This window comes from Erinaceus europaeus, chromosome 14 (genome assembly GCF_950295315.1).
Source record: "Erinaceus europaeus chromosome 14, mEriEur2.1, whole genome shotgun sequence".
NCBI lineage: Eukaryota > Metazoa > Chordata > Mammalia > Eulipotyphla > Erinaceidae > Erinaceus > Erinaceus europaeus.
This window is the reverse complement of record NC_080175.1, coordinates 5,676,587-5,701,231: the sequence shown is the minus strand read 5'-3', so window position 1 is coordinate 5,701,231 and position 24,645 is coordinate 5,676,587. Positions and strand designations below refer to the sequence as shown.

The 24,645-nt window shown below is 45.9% G+C and overlaps 1 protein-coding gene and 1 pseudogene across 1 annotated transcript in view; one reads left to right on the top strand and one right to left on the bottom strand.

Moving 5' to 3' along the window:
* DMBT1 (deleted in malignant brain tumors 1) overlaps positions 1-24,645 on the top strand; it is an 85,341-nt gene that overhangs the window by 35,566 nt on the left and 25,130 nt on the right. The window contains 12 exon segments of the mRNA XM_060171123.1: positions 3,756-4,079; positions 6,795-6,824; positions 9,683-10,054; positions 10,534-10,560; positions 14,419-14,463; positions 17,407-17,430; positions 18,001-18,030; positions 20,683-21,006; positions 21,488-21,514; positions 21,938-21,982; positions 23,340-23,363; positions 23,941-23,970. Of these exon segments, the coding sequence (XP_060027106.1) occupies positions 3,756-4,079; positions 6,795-6,824; positions 9,683-10,054; positions 10,534-10,560; positions 14,419-14,463; positions 17,407-17,430; positions 18,001-18,030; positions 20,683-21,006; positions 21,488-21,514; positions 21,938-21,982; positions 23,340-23,363; positions 23,941-23,970 (1,302 nt within the window).
* On the bottom strand, positions 1,714-3,000 carry LOC103110505 (ubiquitin-conjugating enzyme E2 variant 1-like; annotated as a pseudogene).

The following is a 24,645-nucleotide window of genomic DNA, read 5'->3' as shown; positions in this document are numbered from 1 at the left end:
TCAGCTTCATTCTTCTGCATGTTTCAACCCATTGTTTCCAACACCATTTGTTGAAGAGACTCTGCTTTCCCCATGTAATAGTCTGGGCCCCTTTGTCAAAGATTAGATGTCCATAGGTGTGGGGCCTCATTTCTGGGCTCTCAATTCTATTCCACTGGTCAGTGTGTCTGTTCATGTTCCAGTACCAAGCAGTTTTGATGACAATGGCCCTATAATACAGTTTGAGATCTGGCAGTGTGATGCCTCCGGTTCTGTTCTTTTTTCTCAAGATTGTTTTGGCAATTCTAGGTCTTTTCTGGTTCCAGATAAACATTTGTAGCATTTGTTCTATTCTCCTAAAAAATGTGCTTGGGATCTTGATGGGGATAGCATTAAATTTGTAGATGGCTCTGGGTAATATATTCATTTTGATGATGTTAATTCTTCCAACCCATGAACATGGAATATCTTTCCACTTCTTTGTGTCTTTTTCAATTTCTTTGAGTAGTGACTCATAATTTTCAGTATACAAGTCTTTCACTTCTTTGGTTAGGTTTACTGCTAGATATTTTATTGTTTTTGTTGCTAAAGAAAAAGGAACTGATTTCTGGATTTCAATTTCTTCTAACTTAGTGTTTGCATAGAGGAATGCCACTGACTTTTGAATGTTAATTTTATAGCCTGAAACCTTACTGTATTGCCTGATGATTTCCAAAAGCTTCTTGCTGGATTCCTTAGGTTTTTCCATGTATACTATCATGTCATCTGCAAATAAGGAGAGTTTGACTTCTTCTCTTCCAATCTGTATGCCTTTAATTCCTTGCTCCTGCCTGATTGCTATGGCAAGAACTTCCAACACTATGTTGAATAGTAATGGTGATAGTGGGCAGCCCTGTCTAGTACCTGATCTGAGGGGAAATGCTTCCAGTTTTTCACCATTGAGTATGATGTTGGCTGTAGGTTTGCTATATATAGACTCCACTATCTTCAGGAATTTTCCATCTATTCCCATTTTTTGTAGTGTTTTGATCATAAAGGGATGTTGTATTTTGTCAAAGGCTTTCTCTGCATCTATTGATATGACCATGTGGTTTTTGGTCTTGCTTTTGTTGATGTGGTGGATCACATTGATTGATTTACGTATATTAAACCAACCTTGCATGCCTGGGATAAACCCCACTTGGTCATGATGAACAATCTTTTTGATATACTGCTGTATCCTGTTGGCTAGAATTTTGTTCAATATTTTCGCATCTATGTTCATCAGAGATATTGGTCTGTAGTTTTCTTTTTTGGTTGTCTTTTTTAGGAAGCCACTCCAAGCTGGAGGGCTGTTGCAGGAAGGAGGGAGGCAAGGGGAGGAGAAGGAAAGAAGGCAGAGGGCTCTGGCCATGGAATCAGCAGCAAGTGCGATGTGTCTTTTCATAGTTGAGTTAGATGTGCCCCACCAGTTATGGGGGGAATCCATTTAAATATGCTTTCATGATCCCAGAAATTCAATTATGTAGACAGTGGTTACACTTGACAGAATGACTTGTTATATAGCACAACTTTTATTTCAAGTGGACAAAAAATTAGTTTCATTTCCAGTACCTTAAGATAAATTGCCTTTGAATGGGGGCTTCCTTTCAAGTACTTTGAGGTCTACAAGACGTATCTAGAAAATTGACTGCTGTGGAAAATAAAGACTGCTCAAATTGAATAGGGGGATGGCAGTGTGGTTTTTCTTTTGGATTAATTGCTGTCACACTGTCCTTTAGGTGGCTGAGGGCGTTTCATATTTTCTTTAGACATTGTTAAGTGTCAAATCTCTTGCAGGACAACTTTGATACTGTATGAATTCTGCCGTTTTGCTAGCACAGATATGGCTCTTGGATCCACTACTCCATTAGAACTATTCACTTCATTCGTATTAATTTTTGTTACAAATCTTAAAAAGGGGGTGTGCTTGTGGGTAGTTAGGTCCACATTCAATTTTAAGGCTATATATTCAGTTTTCATCAATTGTCCTTGGAGGCCCAGTTAGCATCCTCATCTTGTAAGTGTCGTGTCTTCATCATCTTTTAGACCCCAGCAAACTGTGCCATCTCCTATTCTTTTCTGAACTTCTTCGAGTTCTTCCAACAGTTGGAAATCTTGAGGGACTTTTACTCCCGAGCCCGGGTGGCTGCTATCTGTGTCCCTCCTGACACTCTTATTAACCTGCTTTCTGACCCTCTCAGTTTCACAGCTCTGGACTTTTCATGTGAATGGAATCAAGTAGTATTGCCCTTTTGTGGAGTCTTCCTCAGCCTAATCATTTAAAATCCAGGCATGCTGAACTGGATATCAGAATTCATTCCTCTGAATGACTGGAAATAAATATTACCTTGTGAATATGGCAGAGCTGACACCTTACCTGCTGATTTTTTTTTTTCCATTCAGGGTATCTTTGTCTACTGAGCAATGTGAATAGCACTTCTGGGAACATCTGTGTGCAGTGGCTTTTATTGGAATGTTCTTTTTCCTATTTTAGAAATAAACCTAGGAGTGGGTTTGCCGCAGACATTGCATCAGAATGTCTGTTCGCTTCATTGTGCAGACACCCAGCTATTCACCTGCAGTAACTACACCACTTTCTGTTGCTGCCACCAACCACCACGTCTTTCCCTCCTTGTCAATACCTGTTATGAGCCTTTTCAGTGTGTTCATCCTAGTGGGCCTGAAGTGCTATGTTATGGTGCTTTCGGTTTATAGTTGTGACTGTGTTCATGATTTTGTGAGTATGGTGTTGGGCCTCTTCTCCTGACCTTGTTAGCCCTATGTACAACCCCTTTAGACAACAGGATGACCCTCACTTGTAGATACTAAGTCTGAAGTCAAAAGGACTAGACCCCAGTGACCATGCCAGTTCATAGGCAAGCGCGGACTGGAGCACATGACACGGAAGAATCCTGAGCTGTCTACGTCCAGTGAGCTTCCTCTCATGAAGGCTAACTTTGGCACTTTTCTCCTTATCTGTTTCTCAAAGGCCTGATCCATGGGCCTCTGGGTGTGTGATAGTTATACCACCCACATTCATGATATTCAGGAAGTCCACACGAGGTTTCAGATTCACAGTTACTTTGGATTTGAAATTGACGTGATTGATGGACAAAGTGTCTTGGGAATTGGTCTCAGGCTGGTGGGATGGGTCCCTATTTGTGACGTTTCTGGGTCCAGAGTAGAGGGCTGGGAGACATCTCTGTGGCACCTGGTACAGGTAGTCAGGTGATACAGCAGTCACTTCAGATGCAGAATGATGGATTTATTCTTCCCCTGCTCCCCAAGGTGGGCTCAGCAGTGGAGATGCTGAGTTTTATGGACAAATGACCAGAGAACATGTACAGCTCTGTTCAAACTCAACACTTCTATAGACCATCCTGTTGTGAATCAAAGATGAGACATGGATTTCAGTCAAATCTTGTGTCTGTGGAACATTAATTTTTTTAAATTGGGGGATTAATGGTTTACAGTTGACAGTAAAATATAATAGTTTGTACATGCGTAACATTTCCCAGTTTTCTACATAACAGTTCAACCCCCACTACGTCTTCCTCTGCCATCATGTTCTAGGACCTGAACCCACCCCAGAGTCTTTAACTTTGGTGCAATGCACCAACTCCAGTCCAAGTTCTGCAGAACTTCAACCTGAAACCTGACCGTAATTCCTAGTCAAAATTCAGATCTCATGCTGAACCAAGGATCTGTTTCTTCACGTTCCTCTAGAGTGAGCGCCTTTTCATGTCTCCTTGTAGGAACAGAGTCGGGTCTGGCCCTGAGGCTGGTGAACGGAGGAGACAGGTGTCGGGGCCGCGTAGAGGTCCTGTACAGAGGCACCTGGGGCACCGTGTGTGATGACAGCTGGGACACCAAGGATGCCAACGTGGTCTGCAGGCAGCTGGGCTGTGGCTGGGCCATGTCGGCCCCAGGAAGTGCTCAGTTTGGTCAGGGCTCAGGGCCCATCGTCCTGGATGATGTGAACTGCTCTGGGCATGAGTCCTACCTGTGGCACTGCCCCCACAGAGGCTGGAACTCACACAACTGTAACCACGGGGAGGATGCTGGTGTCATCTGCTCAGGTAGGGCTGCAAGTTGCTGGGCCTCTCTGCCAGTGAGTGGGTTCTTCCAGAAAGTTCCTCATTAAGCTTTGGGTTTCTTTCACTATGAAGTTCCTTGAAAAGAAGACTCTTTTCCATTGAACACTTATGCATGTTAATTTCAACCCCAAACTGACTGTGGGTATGAAGATTTCTTGCACCGCTGGTAGGACTGATCCTTCCAGGAGAGTATCACCTTTGCCATGCCTGAATGCTATGGCTGTGTCAAGGCTTATTCCTAAGTACATCTCCTCAGTACTCAAGTTTTGTTTTTTTTATATTATGTTTGCAAGAAGAAAGTATTCAACACTTCTTAGATTTAATACCAATATTCTGTTATATTATGTTTGCAAGAAGAAAGTATTCAACACTTCTTAGATTTAATACCAATATTCTGCATGTTAATATCAACTTTCCTGGACAACTCTGGGGAACTCTGCCCAATCTCTGGGGGGAGCAGTTCTCTGTAATTTCTTCTGAGAATCATATGACACCTGGTACAGGTACTCAGGTATCTGTGGGCTTGTTTAAATGCACTCCAGGAATGTGAGACGGACCGTTTGCTTTTTCTCTTTCTTACAGTTGCACAAACAAGTTCTCCCACCACAGGTGAGTCCCACATCCAAAGGAATTAACCCCTTCATGACTATAGAAGTTGGAGGAGAGGAGTGAACTCTTCCTGGAGAGAGTCTCCCTGGAGGACTCTGAAAGTTGTCCTAGTGACAGAAAAGTTCACAAGAACATTGCTTGGACTTATTTCAATGGACAAGCCCCCCCAAATATGTCACTTGTGGACTTCCATTACACCGAGAGAGCACCCTAAAAGTGGTGTGTGTGTGTGTGTGTGTGTGTGTGTGTGTGTGTTCGCCAGTGAGTATCCTTGATAGAAAAGCGTTGGCAGCTTCTACCTGTTTGGAGCAGGGATGGTCATAAACCGAGTAAACGGAATGAAATAAGTATGTTAGGCTAAGAACTTCTACAAGAAAGGAAAGAATCTAACTTTCTGATTAAATTGATGCTTATGGATGAAAAGTTCCTTTCAGCAAAACCCTATAATAATTTGCTTTACTTTCTAGGTTGGTGGCCCCCGCCCACTGCAACCACTGAGAGTAAGTCTCATGATATTCCTCCAAAAGCTCAGTATCTGACTCTTCCTCCCAGGTCTGGCTGACCATCAATGGACAGTGGTGCACACAACACACTGGCCTGGTCCCCAGCCCTGCACACCTGCCACATAGCCTCCACCCCTGCACACACAGCGGTCTATGCACACACAGGCCTTGCAGGAGAAATGAGATCAGAGCATGGGAGCTCTGTTCTCAGACATGTACTCAGAAGAAAGCAGGCACACGGAACAGAAGTATGTGTGTGTGTGTGTATGGCCAGGTCCTATCTGTCTGGTCAGTGTCACTGTTAGTGTTTGTCAAGTTGCCATGTACCACAATAGCCAATCAAGAAAGGGTCCAAACTGAGCTGAGGTCTGTGCAGAAAAGGACCGGGCAGTGTCTATGAACCTGTCCCTGAAGAAGGACAGCTCTTTCTTTTCTTTTAAAAAATTTTTAATTTCTTTATTGGGGGGTTAATGTTTTACAGTCCACAGTAAAGACAATAGTTTCTCTTAGTTTTCCACATAACAATACAACCCCCAGTAGGTCCTCTGTCATCCTGGTCTAGGAACTCAGCTTTCCCCTCCACGCACCCCAGAGACTATTACCCTGGTGCAACACACCAACTCCAGTCCAAGCTCTGCTTAGTGTTTTCTCTTATGATCTTCTTTTTCACCCTCTGCATGTGAGTGAGATCATTCCATATTCATCCTTCTGTTTCTTTTTTTTAAAATTTCTTTATTGGGGGATTAATGTTTTATATTTGAGAGTAAATACAATAGTTTGTACATACATAACATTTCTCAGTTTTTCATATAACAATACAACCCCTACTAGGTCCTCTGTCATCCTTTTTGGACCTGTATCTCCCCCCACCCTCCCCAGAGTTTTGTACTTTGGTGCAATACACCAACTCCAGTTCAGGTTCTACTTGTGTTTTCTCTTCTGATGTTGTTTGTCAATTTCTTCCTGAGAGTGAGATCATCCCACATTCATTCTTCTGTTTCTGATTTATTTCACTTAACATGATTTCTTCAAGCTTTATCCAAGATGGACTGAAGAAGGTAAAATCATATTTTTAATGCCTGAGTAATATTCCATTGTGTATATAGACCACAACTTGCTCAGCCACTCAGATGATGTTGGACACCTGGGTTGCTTCCAGATTTTGGCTATTACAACTTATGTGAGGACAGCTCTCTCTTTGAGGGCTGGTAGCTTGTGCTTTGTGATGTGTGTGGTGGGGCTGGAGGATGAGACTTTGGGGCTTTAGCTGGTATTGACTCCCTCCCCCGCCCCCTGCCAAGTCTTGTTGTGGGATTGGAGGGATTCTAAATGCTGGAAAGGAGGCTTCTTTACTGGGCTCTTACTGTCTCACATCAAGGGACAGACTTATCCACTCTGATATTCCAAGGACTGTGTGGGAAGTCCTCTCACCAGGAGAGTCTTCCAGAGTGTGGCAGGGACATGGGCACCCACCCTGAGGGGGACAGCCCTCCACTTATGTCTGACATGCTCACTGTGCCCCACGTTAGCCTCTAACTGCATTCGCTCATGTTCAGTTACTCACCTGAGCTTCTCTGCCCTACAGCTACCCAGACCACGACCACCCCAGGTGAGTGCTGCGTGCTTGTGCTTTGAGGCCTGTCCTTGCTCACCAGGCCCTGCAGGCCCTCCAGGTGGACCTCCAAGAGGCACAGTGGGTTTGTCCTGCCTGCTTGTGTCTTCCCTGATCACTGCAACCACAGACTCAGTCTTGTCCCTTGAGCTCAGCTGTTATGAGCTCTGTGGTTGGAAATGGTTCTCTGAGAGCATTTCGGCCACGGAGTCTTCATCATCTTCCTTTGCTACCTAGACGGGGCCCTGTCCCAGTGTCTCTTTCTTGTATCAGCACAGATTTCTTGTCAGGGCGTGTAAAGCTTTCTCCTGCTCCTAGCAGGAAGAGGCTAAGGGATATTTTATTATAAGAATGAAAGTGTTGTTTTTTTTTTCTTTTCTGGAGCATATTCATTGTTTTTGGGAATCTGCATTTTTATTGTCAATTATGAGGACATACAAGGAATTATGTGGCAGAATGTATGTTCTCAGAAGGCTTCCCTTTTTAAAATTCTTTTAAATAATATTTACTTAATTTAATTTTTTAATGATATTTGACATAGTAAATGAGAGGCTTGAAGAACTAGAGATGGGATGAGAGTTATAGAAAGAGAGAGAGAGAAAGAGAGAGAGACCTTAAGCCCTGGGCTGGACCACTTATGAAGCTTTGCTCCTGCTGGTGGGGACTGGGTGCTTGAAGCAGGTTTCTTGTGCATTGTAACTTGTGTGCTCTACCAGGTGCACCCCAGCCCAGCACCCTCACAAGGCTTCTCTATCCCAGGCACTGAATGTTACAGACTCCAGTTCCTGATCCCAAGTGCAGCTGTCTGATGCCAACACTGATTCTCAACACTTCCCTTATTTTTTGCAGGTTGGTGGCACACGACCACTCCTTACTATGGTAAGTGTCATTTGAGTCCCACCTCAGGCTCACCTGGTGCCCAGTACTCTATCCACAGGAGGGCACTGCCTGAGACTTGTCTTTTTTTAAAAGAAAATTTATTCATTTTTTCCTTTTGTTGCCCTAGTTGTCTTATTGTTGTTGTTATTATTATTGTTGTCGTCGTTGTGGGTTAGGACAGAGAGAGATGGAGAGAGGAGGGGAAGACAGACAGGGGGAGAGAAAGATAGACACCTGCAGACCTGCTTCACTGCCTGTGAAGCGACTCCTCTGCTGGTGGGGAACCAGGGGCTCGAACTGGGATCCTTATGGTGGTCATTGCGCTTTGTACCACATGTGCTTAACCCACTGCGCTACCACCCGACTACCCCCTGGGACTTGTCTCAACCTCTGTGCTCCCCACTCAACCCAGAGGAGGGCTCTTTTCTATTGCCATCCTGAGCTATTAATTCCCTTCTACTCACAGTAAGGAGTATTATTGCAAAGGAAGGATACGTCAGTATGTGACAGGAAGCCAAGAGGAACAGAGGAATTCTGTTTTCTCCTAGAATTTTTTCTAGCTATGAAGAGTTAGTGGAGTCTCTCTAAGCACTGTGATCCTGGGTCCTCTGCTCAGTATTTGTGCTCAGATCATGGTAGCTATGGAGTCGTCACTATGACCTGCGTTTGCTGACAAGATGGGCCTTGTCCTGGTGTCACCTGATTATCAGCGATTGGATTTCTTATAATGGGAGAATAAAGCTTTCTTTAGCTTGTCTCACTCACCAGGGAGAGGCTAAGGAATATTTTATTTCCAGAAAAAAAAGTTATTTAAAAAACATTTAGGAACATATTAATTGCTCGTAGATTGCATATGTCTATTGTAAATGTTAAGGACTTTCAATGGACTTCTTTGGCCCATTCATGTAAGTTCTCTGAAGGCTTCTCTATCCTTGGCCATCAATGTTACAGCTTCCAGTTTTTGATGTTAGGAATAGCTCACAGACGCCAGTGCTGAGTCTAAACCATGGTCTTTTTGTTCTCAGATTGGTGGACCACAACCCCTTACTATGGTAAGCATCATTTGACTCCCAGCTCTACATCCCTTGGTGCTCAGTGTTGTATCCACAGGGTAGGGGGCTCCCAGGGTCTGTATCAACCTCGGTGTTCACCTGCAACCCAGTAGGAGGGCTTTTTGCCCTCCTGTGCTATTAATTCCCATCATCTCACAGTCAGCACATTTATTACGCAGGAAGGATTTGTCAGTGTGTGACAGGAAGCCAGGGCAGTTTTTCTGAAGCAGATGGACACTCAAGGGCTCATGTACTTGACACACTAGTGCTACCTACAACACTAAGCACAACTGGGGCCAGGCACTCAGGACTGTTGTCCCCATTCTTTTCTTAGCTTCACGGTGTGATACTCATGGGCTTCAGTGTTGGGTTGCTCTCTGCTCTTGGTGGACAGTTGTTCCACTAGTTGTCTGAGGACCCAACGGGCTTGTGGCCACTTCCCTAGTTCCAAGAGCCTACAGACCCAACTGGAAACATGTAAAGCAGCAGTCAGAATACAAAGAAGACAGGGCCTTGAAACAGCCTGAGACTTGGTGGGGTTGGTTTTGCCCGTGTGGGATAAGGGTACCCAGGGTGGAGTGTCCAACCACCAGGGGCTGTGGATGCTCCTGTTGGGAGATCAGGGTCTGTCTTTAGTGGCACCTGCTCAGGGACACAGTTGACCTAGTGGTCACTGAAGATGCAGGCCGATGCCTTCCTGCTGTCCCCCCAGCCTCAGGCCAGCTCAGCAAGGAGGGTTGCTGGGAGTGTGGGACACAGATCAGAGAACAGGCATGGCTGGAAAAATACCACAAGGTCTGTAATAGTTCTGACAACTGCATGAAGATCAAAGGTTTCAGCCAAACGCTACCACGAGGAACATTAACACAAACTCAGAATCCTTGCCCCTCCTGAGTCAGTTCTGAACCTCACACTGACCCCCTGGACCAGCTTGTTGGAAGGCCACAGGACAGAGTGACTTTTCATGTCTCCTTGTAGGAACAGAGTCGGGTCTGGCCCTGAGGCTGGTGAACGGAGGAGACAGGTGTCGGGGCCGCGTGGAGGTCCTGTACAGAGGCACCTGGGGCACCGTGTGCGATGACAGCTGGGACACCAAGGATGCCAACGTGGTCTGCAGGCAGCTGGGCTGTGGCTGGGCCACGTCAGCCCCAGGAAGTGCTCAGTTTGGTCAGGGCTCAGGGCCCATCGTCCTGGATGATGTGAACTGCTCTGGGCATGAGTCCTACCTGTGGCACTGCCCCCACAGAGGCTGGAACTCACACAATTGTAACCACGGGGAGGATGCTGGTGTCATCTGCTCAGGTGGGCCTCTGACACTGTACTTCTCTGCCAGTGTGTCATCCTCACACATCAGTGACCCTCTCTGCCTAGGCCCCTCATCTGAGTGTTTTTTATTTTGTAATTTAACTTAATTCTTTTTTTTTTCTCTGTGTCTGTGTGATTCTTGTTTCCTTGAGAATACAGAATTTACGATTCCTAAATTTAACATTGGCAGGAGGATGTCCCTTGGTACGTCCCTAGAGCAGAAATGGTATAATGAACCCTATGGCTGAGAGAACAAACTGTCCAGCACATTCCATGAGGACATTACCCCTTGAGCGCACACGCTCTCTGTTTCCCCCAGGGGAGACCTTCCTGGGCCCATTTCCCTTCCATGGAGGGCAGGTATCAGGCTTTCTCTCCCATGATCCTGAGGGCTGAAAGCTCAAACATTATGTCACAATAGATGAACCATGAGTTGCTTTTCGTTCGTTTTTATTCTTTTCTTTCTTATCTTGCAGCTTCACAGTCCAGTTCTACCACTGCAGGTGAGTCTCCCATCCCAGATGATTGAGCCCTTCCTGACTCGAGAAGCAGCAGGTGAGGAGTGGGCTTGTCCTAGGTGAGACAGACCCTGGAGAACTATGGGTAAAGACATTGCCAGACCATTGCTCTCACTCACACCCCCGCCTCCAGCACACATCACAATGTGTGTCTTTACAGCAGACCTGTCATCTTGAGTGGCTGAGCCCCCATTGCCCTTGGTGCCACTGTGCAAGCCTAGGTTCCCAGGTACTGACTGGTAGGCTGACATCCTCTAGCCCTCCTTGACCAGTCGATGTGTGACAAGCAAAGGTCAGGCTCTGACACTTCCTACAGGAGGGACAACGAATTAGCTTTAGCTCTTAAACTCGTGACCAAGGGTGGCATTTTGCAGTAACATCTTACATGTGCTCCTCTTCCTTCCAGATTGGTGGCATATGTCACCTCCACCACTGACAGTAAGTGCTGTGATGACCCAGCAGAGCCCAGGGTCTGGCTGGCTGTCCCCAGAACTGGCTGGCCATGCCGTGGACAGTGACATACACAACACACTGGCCTGGTCCTCAGCCCTGCACACCTGCCACACAGCCTCCACCCCTGCACACACAGTGGTCTATACACACACAGGCCTTGCAGGAGAAATGAGATCAGAGCATGGGAGCTCTGTTCTCAGACATGTACTCAGTGGAATGCAGGCACACGGAACAGAAATATGTGTGTGTGTGTGTATGGCCAGGTCCTATCTGTCTGGTCAGTGTCACTGTTAGTGTTTGTCAAGTTGCCATGTACCACAATAGCCAATCAAGAAAGGGTCCAATCTGAGCTGAGTCTGTGCAGAAAAGGACCGGGCAGTGTCTATGCACCTGAAGGAGGACAGCTCTCTCTTTGAGGGCTGGTAGCTTGTGCTTTGTGATGTGTGTGGTGGAGCTGGAAGATGAGACTTGAGGCTTTAGTTGGTATTGACACCCTCCCCCGCCCCCTGCCAAGTCTTGCTGTGGGATTGGAGGGATTCTAAATGCTGGAAAGGAGGCTTCTTTACTGGGCTCTTACTGTCTCACATCAAGGGACAGACTTATCCACTCTGATATTCCAAGGACTGTGTGGGAAGTCCTCTCACCAGGAGAGTCTTCCAGAGTGTGGCGGGGACATGGGCACCCACCCTGAGGGGGACAGCCCTCCACTTATGTCTGACATGCTCACTGTGCCCCACGTTAGCCTCTAACTGCATTCGCTCATGTTCAGTTACTCACCTGAGCTTCTCTGCCCTACAGCTACCCAGACCACGACCACCCCAGGTGAGTGCTGCGTGCTTGTGCTTTGAGGCCTGTCCTTGCTCACCAGGCCCTGCAGGCCCTCCAGGTGGACCTCCAAGAGGCACAGTGGGTTTGTCCTGCCTGCTTGTGTCTTCCCTGATCACTGCAACCACAGACTCAGTCTTGTCCCTTGAGCTCAGCTGTTATGAGCTCTGTGGTTGGAAATGGTTCTCTGAGAGCATTTCGGCCACGGAGTCTTCATCATCTTCCTTTGCTACCTAGACGGGGCCCTGTCCCAGTGTCTCTTTCTTGTATCAGCACAGATTTCTTGTCAGGGCGTGTAAAGCTTTCTCCTGCTCCTAGCAGGAAGAGGCTAAGGGATAGTTTATTATAAGAATGAAAGTGTTTTTTTTCTTTTCTGGAGCATATTCATTGTTTTTGGGAATCTGCATTTTTATTGTCAATTATGAGGACATACAAGGAATTATGTGGCAGAATGTATGTTCTCAGAAGGCTTCCCTTTTAAAAATTCTTTTAAATAATATTTACTTAATTTAATTTTTTATGATATTCGACATAGAAATTGAGAGGAGTGAAGAAATAGAGATGGGATAAAAGTGATAGAAATTTAGAGAAAGACAGAAAGAAAGAGAGAGAGAGAGAGGAAGAGAGAGAGAGAGAGAGGAAGAGAGAGAGAGAGAGGAAGAGAGAGAGAGAGAGAGAGAGCGCTCTGCATCTATGGGCTGGACCACTTATGAAGCTTTGCTCCTGCTGGTGGGGACTGGGTGCTTGAAGCAGGTTTCTTGTGCATTGTAACTTGTGTGCTCTACCAGGTGCACCCCAGCCCAGCACCCTCACAAGGCTTCTCTATCCCAGGCACTGAATGTTACAGACTCCAGTTCCTGATCCCAAGTGCAGCTGTCTGATGCCAACACTGATTCTCAACACTTCCCTTATTTTTTGCAGGTTGGTGGCACACGACCACTCCTTACTATGGTAAGTGTCATTTGAGTCCCACCTCAGGCTCACCTGGTGCCCAGTACTCTATCCACAGGAGGGCACTGCCTGAGACTTGTCTTTTTTTAAAAGAAAATTTATTCATTTTTTCCTTTTGTTGCCCTAGTTGTCTTATTGTTGTCGTCATTGTGGGTTAGGACAGAGAGAGATGGAGAGAGGAGGGGAAGACAGACAGGGGGAGAGAAAGACAGACACCTGCAGACCTGCTTCACTGCCTGTGAAGCGACTCCTCTGCTGGTGGGGAACCAGGGGCTCGAACTGGGATCCTTATGGTGGTCATTGCGCTTTGTACCACATGTGCTTAACCCACTGCGCTACCACCCGACTACCCCCTGGGACTTGTCTCAACCTCTGTGCTCCCCACTCAACCCAGAGGAGGGCTCTTTTCTATTGCCATCCTGAGCTATTAATTCTCTTCTTCTCACAGTCAGGAAATTTATTACTCAGGAAGGATTTGTCAGTATGTGACAGGAAGCCAAGAGGAACAGAGGAATTCTGTTTTCTCCTAGAATTTTTCCTGGCTATGAATAGGTAGTGGAGTCTCTCTGAGCACTGTGTTCCTGGGTCCTCTGCTCAGTATTTGTGCTCAGATCATTGTAGCCATGGAGTTGTCACTATGACCTGCATTTGCTGACAAGATGGGCCTTGTCCTGGTGTCACCTCATTATCAGCGATTAGATTTCTTATAATGGGAGAATAAGGCTTTCTTTAGCTAGTCTCACACACCAGGGAGAGGCTAAAGAATATTTTGTTTCCATGAAAAAAAAAGGTATTTAAAAATATTTTTCAGGAGCATATTAATTGCTCATAGATTGCATATTTCTATTGTATATGTTGAGGACTTTCAATGGACTTATTTGGCCCATTGTAAGTTCTCTGAAGGCTTCTCTACCTTGGCCGTCAATATATAGCTTCCAGTTCTTGATCCTAGGAATAGCTCACAGACGCCAAATGCTGACTCTAAACCATGGTCTTTTTGTTCTCAGATTGGTGGACCACAACCCCTTACTATGGTAAGCATCATTTGACTCCCAGCTCTACATCCCTTGGTGCTCAGTGTTGTATCCACAGGGTAGGGGGCTCCCAGGGTCTGTATCAACCTCGGTGTTCTCCTGCAGCCCAGTAGGAGGGCATTTTGCCCTCCTGTGCTTATATCCCATCATATCACAGTCAGCAAATTTATTGCTGAGGAAGGATTTGTCAGTATGTGACAGGAAGCCAGGGCAGTTTTTCTGAAGCAGATGGACACTCAGGGGCTCATGTACTTGACACACTAGTGCTACCTACAACACTAAGCACAACTGGGGCCAGACGCTCAGGACTGTTGTCCACATTCTTTTCTTAGCTTCACTTTGTGATACTCATGGGCTTCAGTGTTGGGTTGCTCTCTGCTCTTGGTGGACAGTTGTTCCACTAGTTGTCTGAGGACCCAACAGGCTTGTGGCCACTTCCCTAGTTCCAAGGGCCTACAGACCCAACTGGAAACATGTAAAGCAGTTGGTTCATTTTTCTGATGAAAAATTCTCTGTTCCTTCAATAACCACAACAATCACAATTATTTGGCCATATTTAATGGACTTGTTTTCTTTCTAGATAACTGGACACCATCCCCCTTGACTACCACCACGGCACCTACAAGTAAGTGTCACACTAGCCTCTAAGAAGTCCCGGGACTGGCTCTCTCCCCTGCTTGGCTGGTTCCCTTTTCTCTTACTAAATGAAACAAGCAAGTTAAAATATGAATTTATTCGTAAGTGCTAGAGGGAAAGGTTAAACAGCAGAGCATCCCTCGGGGGACATGCAGTGACAAGGACTGAACTCAAAAACTCTTGCCCAAACGTCCTAAACCACTATACCATGCTACAGGCCCAATCTACATCTTTCTCAAAAGCAAAAGTTTGGGCAAGAACTTAGTTAGCTAGTAAAAGGGATTGGTGCAGATCTGGAGAAATCACAACAGTTAGGGCTAACAGGAATGTAAATTGATGTATCCTCTAAAATATTTTGTTGATACGCTACAACTTAGACAGTTAATACATGAACCAGGGACATACAACCATAGAAATAGACTCGGGTCAGTTGTGAGCAGAAACTCTTGCATGCTGATGGTCTAATGCTCTGCTTTCTAGAAAGTTCAGTAGGAAACAGGACCAATTCACAGGGCAGTCAAACTTGATTCACTCATGATTCAATGTCAGCCAACTCAAGGGAGACTTTTTTTTCTTCATTATTTTTTTATTGGGAACTTAAAACATTAGAGTCCAGTTATTGGCACATGGGCACCATTTCTCATTTCAACAAGATCGGTGTCTGCAAAATACTCTCACTCTCAGCAGGTCCATCATCATGTGCAGAGACCTGAAATCCTCTTCTCATCCTACCTCCCTATCTGATCTCCTTCCCAAAGTTCTTTGTTTTGGTGTAATGTACACAAGTCCAAGTTTTACTTTGAGATTTCCACAAGGGAGATTTTTTTCATGAGGGTGTAGTATGGAGGTTGGTGAGGTAGTAGGCCTTGTCCAGACAAGGATTAGCTGTCAATAGAGAAGCAGGGGATACTCTGCCTAGATGCACTGCCTAGACACTGCCTCATGTTTGCTGACTCAGTGGATGCTAAGTGCTAGAAGCAGATTTTTTTTTAATTTATTTTTTATTTATGAAAGGATTAATTAACAAAACCATAGGGTTTTGTTAATTAATTAACAAAATTAATTAACAACTCCACACAATTCCCACCACCCAATCTCCATAACCCACCCCCTCCCCTGATAGCTTTCCCATTCTCTATCCCTCTGGGAGCATGGACCCAGGGTCATTATGGGTTGCAGAAGGTAGAAAGTCTGGCTTCTGTAATTGCTTCCCCGCTGAACATGGGCGTTGACTGGTCGGTCCACACTCCCAGTCTGCCTCTCTCTTTCCCTAGTAGGGTGTGTCTCTGGGGAAGCTGACACATTGGTGGGGTCTTCAATCCGGGGAAGCCTGGCCAGCATCCTGGTGGCATCTGGAACCTGGTGATTGAAAAGAGAGTTAACATACGAGGCCAAACAAATTGTTGAGCAATCATGGACCCAAAGCTTGGAGTAGTGGAGAGGAAGTGTTAGGGAGGTACTCACTGCAAACTCTAGTGTACTTCTGCTTTCAGGTATATATTTTGCAGTAGTTTATGGATACGTGTGAACATAAGCTCTCTCTCACAGAAACTGGTGTATATCTAGGTTTTGGGACTTTGTTAGAAAGTGATCCACCTGAGATGAAATTAGAATGTACTATAAAAGGAAAGGTCTCACCCGAGTAATGAAGCTGAAGGGTTGTCATTCCACACATGAAGTCTCTGGACACAGTCTGAAGTGAAGCATGTTGAGGTGGCAATCGTTGTGTTGGTTAGGTTGTGATCGGCGGATGCAATATTATTTGGTATGGATTGGGAGAGGCATAGGAGAAAGTGGGCCCTATCCAAGGGTTCCAGGACTGGGGGAAGTAGGGGCTCTATAGTGGAGATGTGAGGTTTCTGCTGTCTTACGGTTCAAAAAGACAATCGATAGTTAATGTTATCATCACATTATTTGGTAATTGGGTTAACTTTGAGAAGTCCTTTTGTTATGGTTTGCTGTACAGTATCCAGTATCTCCTATATAGCTGAGCTATTGGATGCTTCTAATCTACTTGGTCTAGGCTTTTGAGAGAGTCCGCATATCAAATACACAGCCTATATATTAAAAAGATTCAGTTTGTGTTTTGAAAAACTTTGAGACATACAATTGATTTTCCCCCTCTCATATTAATTAACTACTGATTTATATGCCTACATTTTGCTAGGAGTGTACATAAACACCATTCCCACCACCAAAAGACTGTGACCCATCCCTCCCACCCACTCCCACCCCCCACTGGCCCAGGAAGCTGGATGTCTACCCCTCACCACAGGGTTTTTACTTTGGTGCCCTACTTACAATTTGATCAGGTCTGCTTTTAGTTTCCCTTTCAGATCTTCTTAGTCAACTTCTGTTGATGAGTGGGATCGTCCCATACTCATCTTTATCTTTCTGACTTAGCTCACTTAACATAATTCCTTCTAGCTCTGTCCAAGATGGGTCAGAGAAGGTGGGTTCATTGTTCTTGATAGCTGCATAATATTCCATTGTGTATATATACACCACAGCTTTCTCAGCCACTCATCTGTTGTTGGGCACCTGGGTTGCTTCCAGGTTTTAGCTATTATGAATTGTGCTGCTATGAACATAGGAGTACACACCTCTTTTTGGTTGGGTGTTATGGAGTCCTTGGGGTATAAGCCCAGGAGAGCAATTACTGGATCATATGGAAGGTCCATGTCTAGCCTGCTAGAAGCAGATTTTATTTAACATACAAAGCTCGAGATCTCGGCCCTGTGACACTGTAGCTCATGCATGATGTCTGCTCAGATCTCTGCAAGGATCATCTTTCTCTTGCTGTTAATGCCAAATATTTGATCCTTTCTGACTGAGACAGTCTCCCAGGGTTTCACCCTCACTGTCCTCTTGCTTTGTTTTCACTTGTACCAACTGGTGTGCACTATCTGATCTGCCCTTGTCTTCCCCACAGCTACCAGGACCACATACATCCCAGGTGAGTCCTTGTCTCCTTGCCACCATGCAAGGAGTCTCTTTTCTTGCTGCCCCAACCAGCACCTTCAAGAGGGGCAGCTGAACTTCCCTGCCTACTAGCACCACCTTCTCTGACCTCTCATGACACGGGTTCCCTTGAAGCCAATATGAGTGGATCCATTGGTTTGACTTGTTGCTCAAAGAGAATTTTGGTCATAGTCTTCACTGAGTTCTTCTAGCAACAGAAGAAGGCTCATTCCTGGTGTCAGTTCTGCTTGAAGCATTTCCTAGACTTCATGTTAGGGGAGAGTGGACATTTGTTTTTGTGTAACATCGTCCAGGAGAGTCTAAGGAACATACTACCACCCCCAACCTGCCCTCAGCAGAGTGTTGAGTTGTTCTCTGGACTACAGTTTCTTAATTCCATTACTGACATCCTGGGGAATGATTGAACTCACCACAAGCTACAGAAAAGGCCTTATGTTTCCACCTAGTGGAGCTTCTAGACTCCAGTGTCCTGACCCCAGTTATGGACCGCTGGGCCCCACCTTGATTCTAAACTCTACTTTCTTGTTGTCTTTAATTTATACAGATTGGTGGCACACCACAACTCCTTACTATGGTGAGTGTCATTGGCTCTGCCCTACATATCACCTGGTGCTCACACTCTCCTAACAGTGCCTGGCTGTCCCCTGAGACTTGTATCCACACCTGTGTTCACCCCTCACCCATCGGATGAAGAGGGCTCCTTTCCCAGAGACAATTCTGGATCGCTTTACCTGCCAGTCATGGGATATATTTGAATGCTTGTATCTGCACTTGGCAGAAAGAGACGTTCAACTTTCTTGAGGACAAACGGGAAATCCAGGGCTCCCATTTCTTGGTCAGGAAGCACGAGCTGTAAGTGTAGGTGCAGTTGGCTTCAGTAGTTCTAGAAATGCCTCCTTTCTATTCTAAGTTCCACTTTCTTGCCCCTGTGGGCTTCACAGGCAGTGTGGAATTCTACACATCTTGTGTTGTTGCTGTCTGCAGTCTTCACTTCACTGGAGAAAGAGTTTGTTTGTCCTATTAACCCTGGAGGATTCGTCCTGGAGCAGTGGGTCAAACTGTCTCACTGCAGGACTTGTCCTGGGCCATATTCTTGGGCTCTAGTGACCCAACAGGGTCAAAGCCACCTTGATGCTCTGCTAAAAAGAGAGGTGCTAATGCTAGGCCCAATCTGAACACATGGCATGTGTTTTCCTCCTCTTCCTCCTCTTCCAATTGTCTTCCTTCTTCCTTATACTTCAGTCTCTTCCTCTCCTTGATCTCCTCTTCCTATTCCTTCATAACTCCTCCTCCTTATATTCCTCCTGTTTTCCTCCTCCCACTCCTCCAAATAGACAGGAGGGTTTTTGTTAAAATGAAAGGCAGAGTACAAGGTTTGAGACTTCTAGAAATCAAATTGTCTCTAGTCAGACCCTCCTTCAAGACTCTGCCCAGAGGGAGAATGGCCTCTCACTGGGATGTCAGCTCATGCCTGCCCTCTGCTCTGGAGCTTGTTCTGCTGTGAATTTGGGTTCTGAGGTGACACTGAGTGTCCATGGAGGAGCTGAGAAGGTGTTCATGTGTCCCTCTGCATGGTCACTCATGCTGGACCTGCAGGACTCCCAGCAGGAGAGGCTGAGATGCAGCCTTGAATTACTTAGTCTGGACTAGGTAAAACTGTCTGGTATTTTCTGCCTTTCTCTCTAGTGTTTCACATTTTATTTATTTATTTTTAAAATATTTTATTTATTTATTAGTGAGAAATATAGAAGGAGAGAGAGAAGGAAGCAGACACCACTCTGGGCTGCTGAAGATTGAACTCAGGACCTCTTGTCTGAGAGTATAATAGTTTTTTTAAAAAAAATATTTATTTTATTTATTTATTTCCTTTTATTGCCCTTATTGTAGTTATTGTTGTTGCTGTAGTTGATGTGATTGTTGTTGGCTAGGACAGAGAGAAATGGAGAGAGGAGGGGAAGACAGAGAGGGGGAGAGAAAGACAGACACCTGCAGACCTGCTTTACCGCCTGTGAAGCGACTCCCCTGAAGGTGGGGAGCCGGGGGCTCAAACCGGGATCCTTACACAGGTCCTTACACTTTGTGCCATGTGCGCTTAACCCGCTGCGCTACCGCCCGACTCCCAGAGAGTCTAATCTTGTAACCACTGCACCATCTCCCAGAACAGGACTTTTACATTTGTGTTGTTGTTGTAGTCATTGTTGTTGTTATTGATGTCATTGTTGTTGGATAGGACAGAGAGAAATGGAGAGAGGCGGGGAAGACAGAGAGGGGGAGAGAAAGACAGACACCTGCAGACCTGCTTCACCACCTGTGAAGCGACTCCCTTGCAGGTGGGGACCTGGGGGCTTGAACTGGGATCCTGACACAGGTCCTTGCGCTTTGTGCTATGTGCGCTTAACCCGCTGAACTACCGCTGATACCCAAGTTTACATTTTCAAGTACACTGTCCAGTGTTGGGAACAGCCTTAGCAGATAACAAGCCTCACTATCATCTCTCTCATTATTTTCCCAACATTCTTAATTCGACTCCGTATCTATAACTGGTTACCTCTCCCCAGTCTGGAAACTGCAAGTCTCTCTCTCTCTGACATGTTGCCTGTGCCTCTATCTTCCACTCTCAAGTGCTCTCTTTCCCTCTTTCATCTGTTCTGAGTATCTCCTATGAATGGCACTGTGTGGCCTCATCAGAGCTCGTTGCTCGGATATTTCACAGTGCTTTTTGTGCAATATATATAAGTCAGAATACAAAGAAGACAGGGCCTTGAGACAGTCTCAGACTTGGTGGGGTTGGTTTTGCCCGTGTGGGGTAAGGGTACCCAGGGTGGAGTGTCCAACCAACAGGGGCTGTGGATGCTCCTGTTGGGAGATCAGGGTCTGTCTTTAGTGGCACCTGCTCAGGGACACAGATGACCTAGTGGTCACTGAAGATGCAGGCCGATGCCTTCCTGCTGTCCCCCCAGCCTCAGGCCAGCTCAGCAAGGGGGGTTGCTGGGAGTGTGGGACACAGATCAGAGAACAGGCATGGCTGGAAAAATACCACAAGGTCTGTAATAGTTCTGACAACTGCATGAAGATCAAAGGTTTCAGCCAAACGCTACCACGAGGAACATTAACACAAACTCAGAATCCTTGCCCCTCCTGAGTCAGTTCTGAACCTCACACTGACCCCCTGGACCAGCTTGTTGGAAGGCCACAGGACAGAGTGACTTTTCATGTCTCCTTGTAGGAACAGAGTCGGGTCTGGCCCTGAGGCTGGTGAACGGAGGAGACAGGTGTCGGGGCCGCGTGGAGGTCCTGTACAGAGGCACCTGGGGCACCGTGTGCGATGACAGCTGGGACACCAAGGATGCCAACGTGGTCTGCAGGCAGCTGGGCTGTGGCTGGGCCACGTCGGCCCCAGGAAGTGCTCAGTTTGGTCAGGGCTCAGGGCCCATCGTCCTGGATGATGTGAACTGCTCTGGGCATGAGTCCTACCTGTGGCACTGCCCCCACAGAGGCTGGAACTCACACAATTGTAACCACGGGGAGGATGCTGGTGTCATCTGCTCAGGTGGGCCTCTGACACTGGACTTCTCTGCCAGTGTGTCGTCCTCACACATCGGTGCCCTCTCTGCCTAGGCCCCTCATCTGTTTTTCTTTTTTTTTTTTCTAAATTTAATTTAATACGTTCTTTTTTGTGTGTGGATTTTTTGTTTCCTTGAGAATATTGAATTTAAGGCTCCTAAATTTCACCTAAATTTGGTAGGAGGATGTCCCTTGGTATGTCCCTAGAGCAGAAGCGGTATAATGAACCTGCTGGCTGAGAGAACAAACTGTCCAGCACATTCCATGAGGACATTACCCCTTGAGCGCACAGGCTCTCTGCTCCCCCCAGGGGAGATCTTTCTGGCCCCATTTCCCTTCCATGGAGGGCAGGTATCAGGCTTTCTCTCCCATGATCCTGAGGGCTGAAAGCTCAAACACTATGTCACAGAATATGAACCATGACTTACTTTTCATTTGTTTTTACTCTTTTCTTTCTTATCTTGCAGCTTCACAGTCCAGTTCTACCACTGCAGGTGAGTCTCCCATCCCAGATGATTGAGCCCCTCCTGACTCGAGAAGCAGCAGGTGAGGAGTGGGCTTGTCCTAGGTGAGACAGACCCCGGAGAACTATGGGTAAAGACATTGCCAGACCATTGCTCTCACTCACACCCTCTCCCTCAGAAGTCATCACAATGTGTGTCCTTACAGCAGACCTGTCACCTTGAGTGGCTGAGCCCCCATTACCTTTGGTGCCAGTGTGTAAGCCTAGGTTCCCAGGTACTGACTGGTAGGCTGACATCCTCTGACCCTCCTTGACCAGTTGCTGTGTGAAAAGGAAAAGTCATATTCTAATTCCTACAGGATAGACAACAAGAAAAAAAATTCTCTGACCCTCCAATAACCATAACAATGTGCTATTATTTGGCAATATTGTAATGGACTTCTTTTCCTTCTAGATAACTGGACACCATCCACCTTCACTACCACCAGGACACCTACGAGTAAGTGTCACACTAGCCTCTAGGAAGTCCCGGGACTGGGTCTCTCCCCTGCTTGGCTGACATGTAGGAGACACATAGCACTGTGCTTGCTGACAGTCTTTGAGTGGTGCCTCCCAGCCTTCATCTGCTGCAAACATGGCCTTCTAGTTCCCAGCTAGGGAGGCGGCTTGTTGTATGAAGGAGATCGGTACCCTTTTCTCTTAATAAATGAAACAAGCAATTTAAAACATTTATTCATTCATCAGTGATAGAGGGAAATATAAAGCACCAGAGAATCCCTCTCGCACATATAGTGCCATGGATTGAACTCAGAAACTCATGCCCATGATCCCTAAACCTTATCCACTGTGCCAGTCCCCAGACCGCAATCTACATCCTTTTCAAAACCATTTGTTGGGTCATGAGAAGAGTCATTAGTAAAAAGCATTGGTGTGAATCTGGAGAAATCACACAGATAGTGATTTTCTAGTTGGTACCTCCTAGTGTGGAGAGTTAACACATGATCAAGGGATGTACTCCTAGGTATATGTTCAGGTAAGTTGTAAACAGAGCATCTTGAATACTGATGATCTAGCTCTTTGCTGTAATACAGTTCTTGTCAAGCTGCTGTGTAGGGAAGGCCAATAGGAAACAGGACCAATTGATATGACTTTCTTACTTGATTCTCTCATCAGCCAGACTCAAGTGGTTCTTTTTATTTCTTCTTCATTTTTTTAATTGGAAACTTAATAAATTAGAGTACAATGTGTGGTACGTGGGTGCAGTTTCTCCTCTTACCAAGATAGGTGTTTGAAAAATAGTCTCTTTCTCAAGTCAGGTCCATTATCATGTTCCAGAATCTCAAAACCCTTCTCACCCCACCTCCCTGTCCATCTTCATTGTCCAGAGTTGTTTTCTTTGGTGTGATATACAACCAGTTCAAGTCCATTTTGAGATTCCCTCAAGGGAGATTTATCATGAGGATATTTAGTGATGCTTGTGGAGGTAGTAGTCCATGTCCTGACTTAGTTTAACTCTCTGCAGAGACACAGGCTGTACTATGTAGACACAGGATGGCTGAGTAAGGACAACAAGACCTTCCCCAGACTTGCTGACTCAGTGAGATGTCTAATAGTGGGATGTAGATGATTGATTTGGACTTAACATACCAAGCTAGAGATCCAGTCACTGTGATATTGAAATTCAGACACGATGTCTGCTCAGATCTCTGCAAGGATCATCTTTCTCTTGCTGTGAATGCCAAATATCTGATTCTTCCTGACAGTCTCCCAGGGTTTCACCCTCACTGCTCTCTTCCTTTGTTTTCATTTGTCCCAATTGGTGTGCACTATCTGATCCACCCTTCTCGTCCCCACAGCTGCCCAGACCACATACATCCCAGGTGAGTCCTTGTCTCCTTGCCACCATGCAAGGAGTCTCTTTTCTTATTGCCTTGAGTTCCCCCAACCAGCACCTTCAAGAGGGACGGCTGAATTTCTCTGCCTACTAGCACCTTCTCTGACTACTCATGACACGGGTTCTCTTTGAAGCCAATATGAGTGGATCCATTGGTCTGACTTATTGCTCTAAGAGCATTTTGGTCACAGACTTTACTGAGTCCTTCTAGCAACAGAACAAGGCTCAGTCCTGGTGTCAGTTCTGCTTGAAAGCATTGATATTGCTCTGATTTCCTGTCCGGCAGAGCAGACATTTGTTTTTGTATGTCATACTTCAGGAGAAGCCTAAGGAAAATACTGCCTCCTCCCAGACTCCTGTCAGAGAGTGTTGAATTGTTCTTTGAATGGTACCTACTGATCAATGTTATTGACTTTCACATTTGACTTACTACAAGCTTCAGAAGAGGCTTCTTGATGCTCAAGTGAAGCTTTCAGACTCCAGTGTCCTGATTCTAATTACACACCACTGGGCCCAACCTTGATTCTAACCCTCAGTTTCTCATTTTCTTTCATTTTCTCCAGATTGGTGGCGCACAACGACTCCTTACTATGGTGAGTGCCATTTTAAAAAATATTTATCTATTTATTCCCTTTTGTTGCCCTTGTTGTTTTATTGTTGTAGTTATGATTGTTGTTGTTGTTGATGTCACTATTGTTGGATAGGACAGAGAGAAATGGAGAGAGGAGGGGAAGATAGAGAGGGGGAGAGAAAGATAGACACCTGCAGACCTGCTTCACTGCTTGTGAAGCGACTCCCCTGCAGGTGGGGAGCTAGGGGCTTGAACCGGGATCCTTATGCCGGTCTTTGTGCTTTGCGCCCCATGTGCTTAACCCGCTGCTCTACCGTCAGACTTCTGGTGAGTGTCATTTGAATCACACCCATAATCCTAGAAGACTCGTCCATGGGGCACTGAACCAAACTGACTCATTGTAGGGCTTCTCCTGGTGGTTTCCTGTGCTCTGGGCCCATCAGTGTCAAGGTCACCTCCTTGTTCTCATGGGAAAGGACAGGAGTTAGTACTAGGCCCAACTTGAACAACTGCGATGTGTCACCCTTCTCCTCCTCTTCCCCCTCTTCCTCCTCTTTCTGATTGTCCATTTCTCCTCCTCTTCCTCTTCTTTCTCATCCTTCTGTTGCTCCTTCTCATCCTCTTTAACCTCCTCCTCATCCTCTGAGCAGACAGGAGGGTTTTTGTTCAAATGAAAGGCAGAGCACAGGATCGGAGA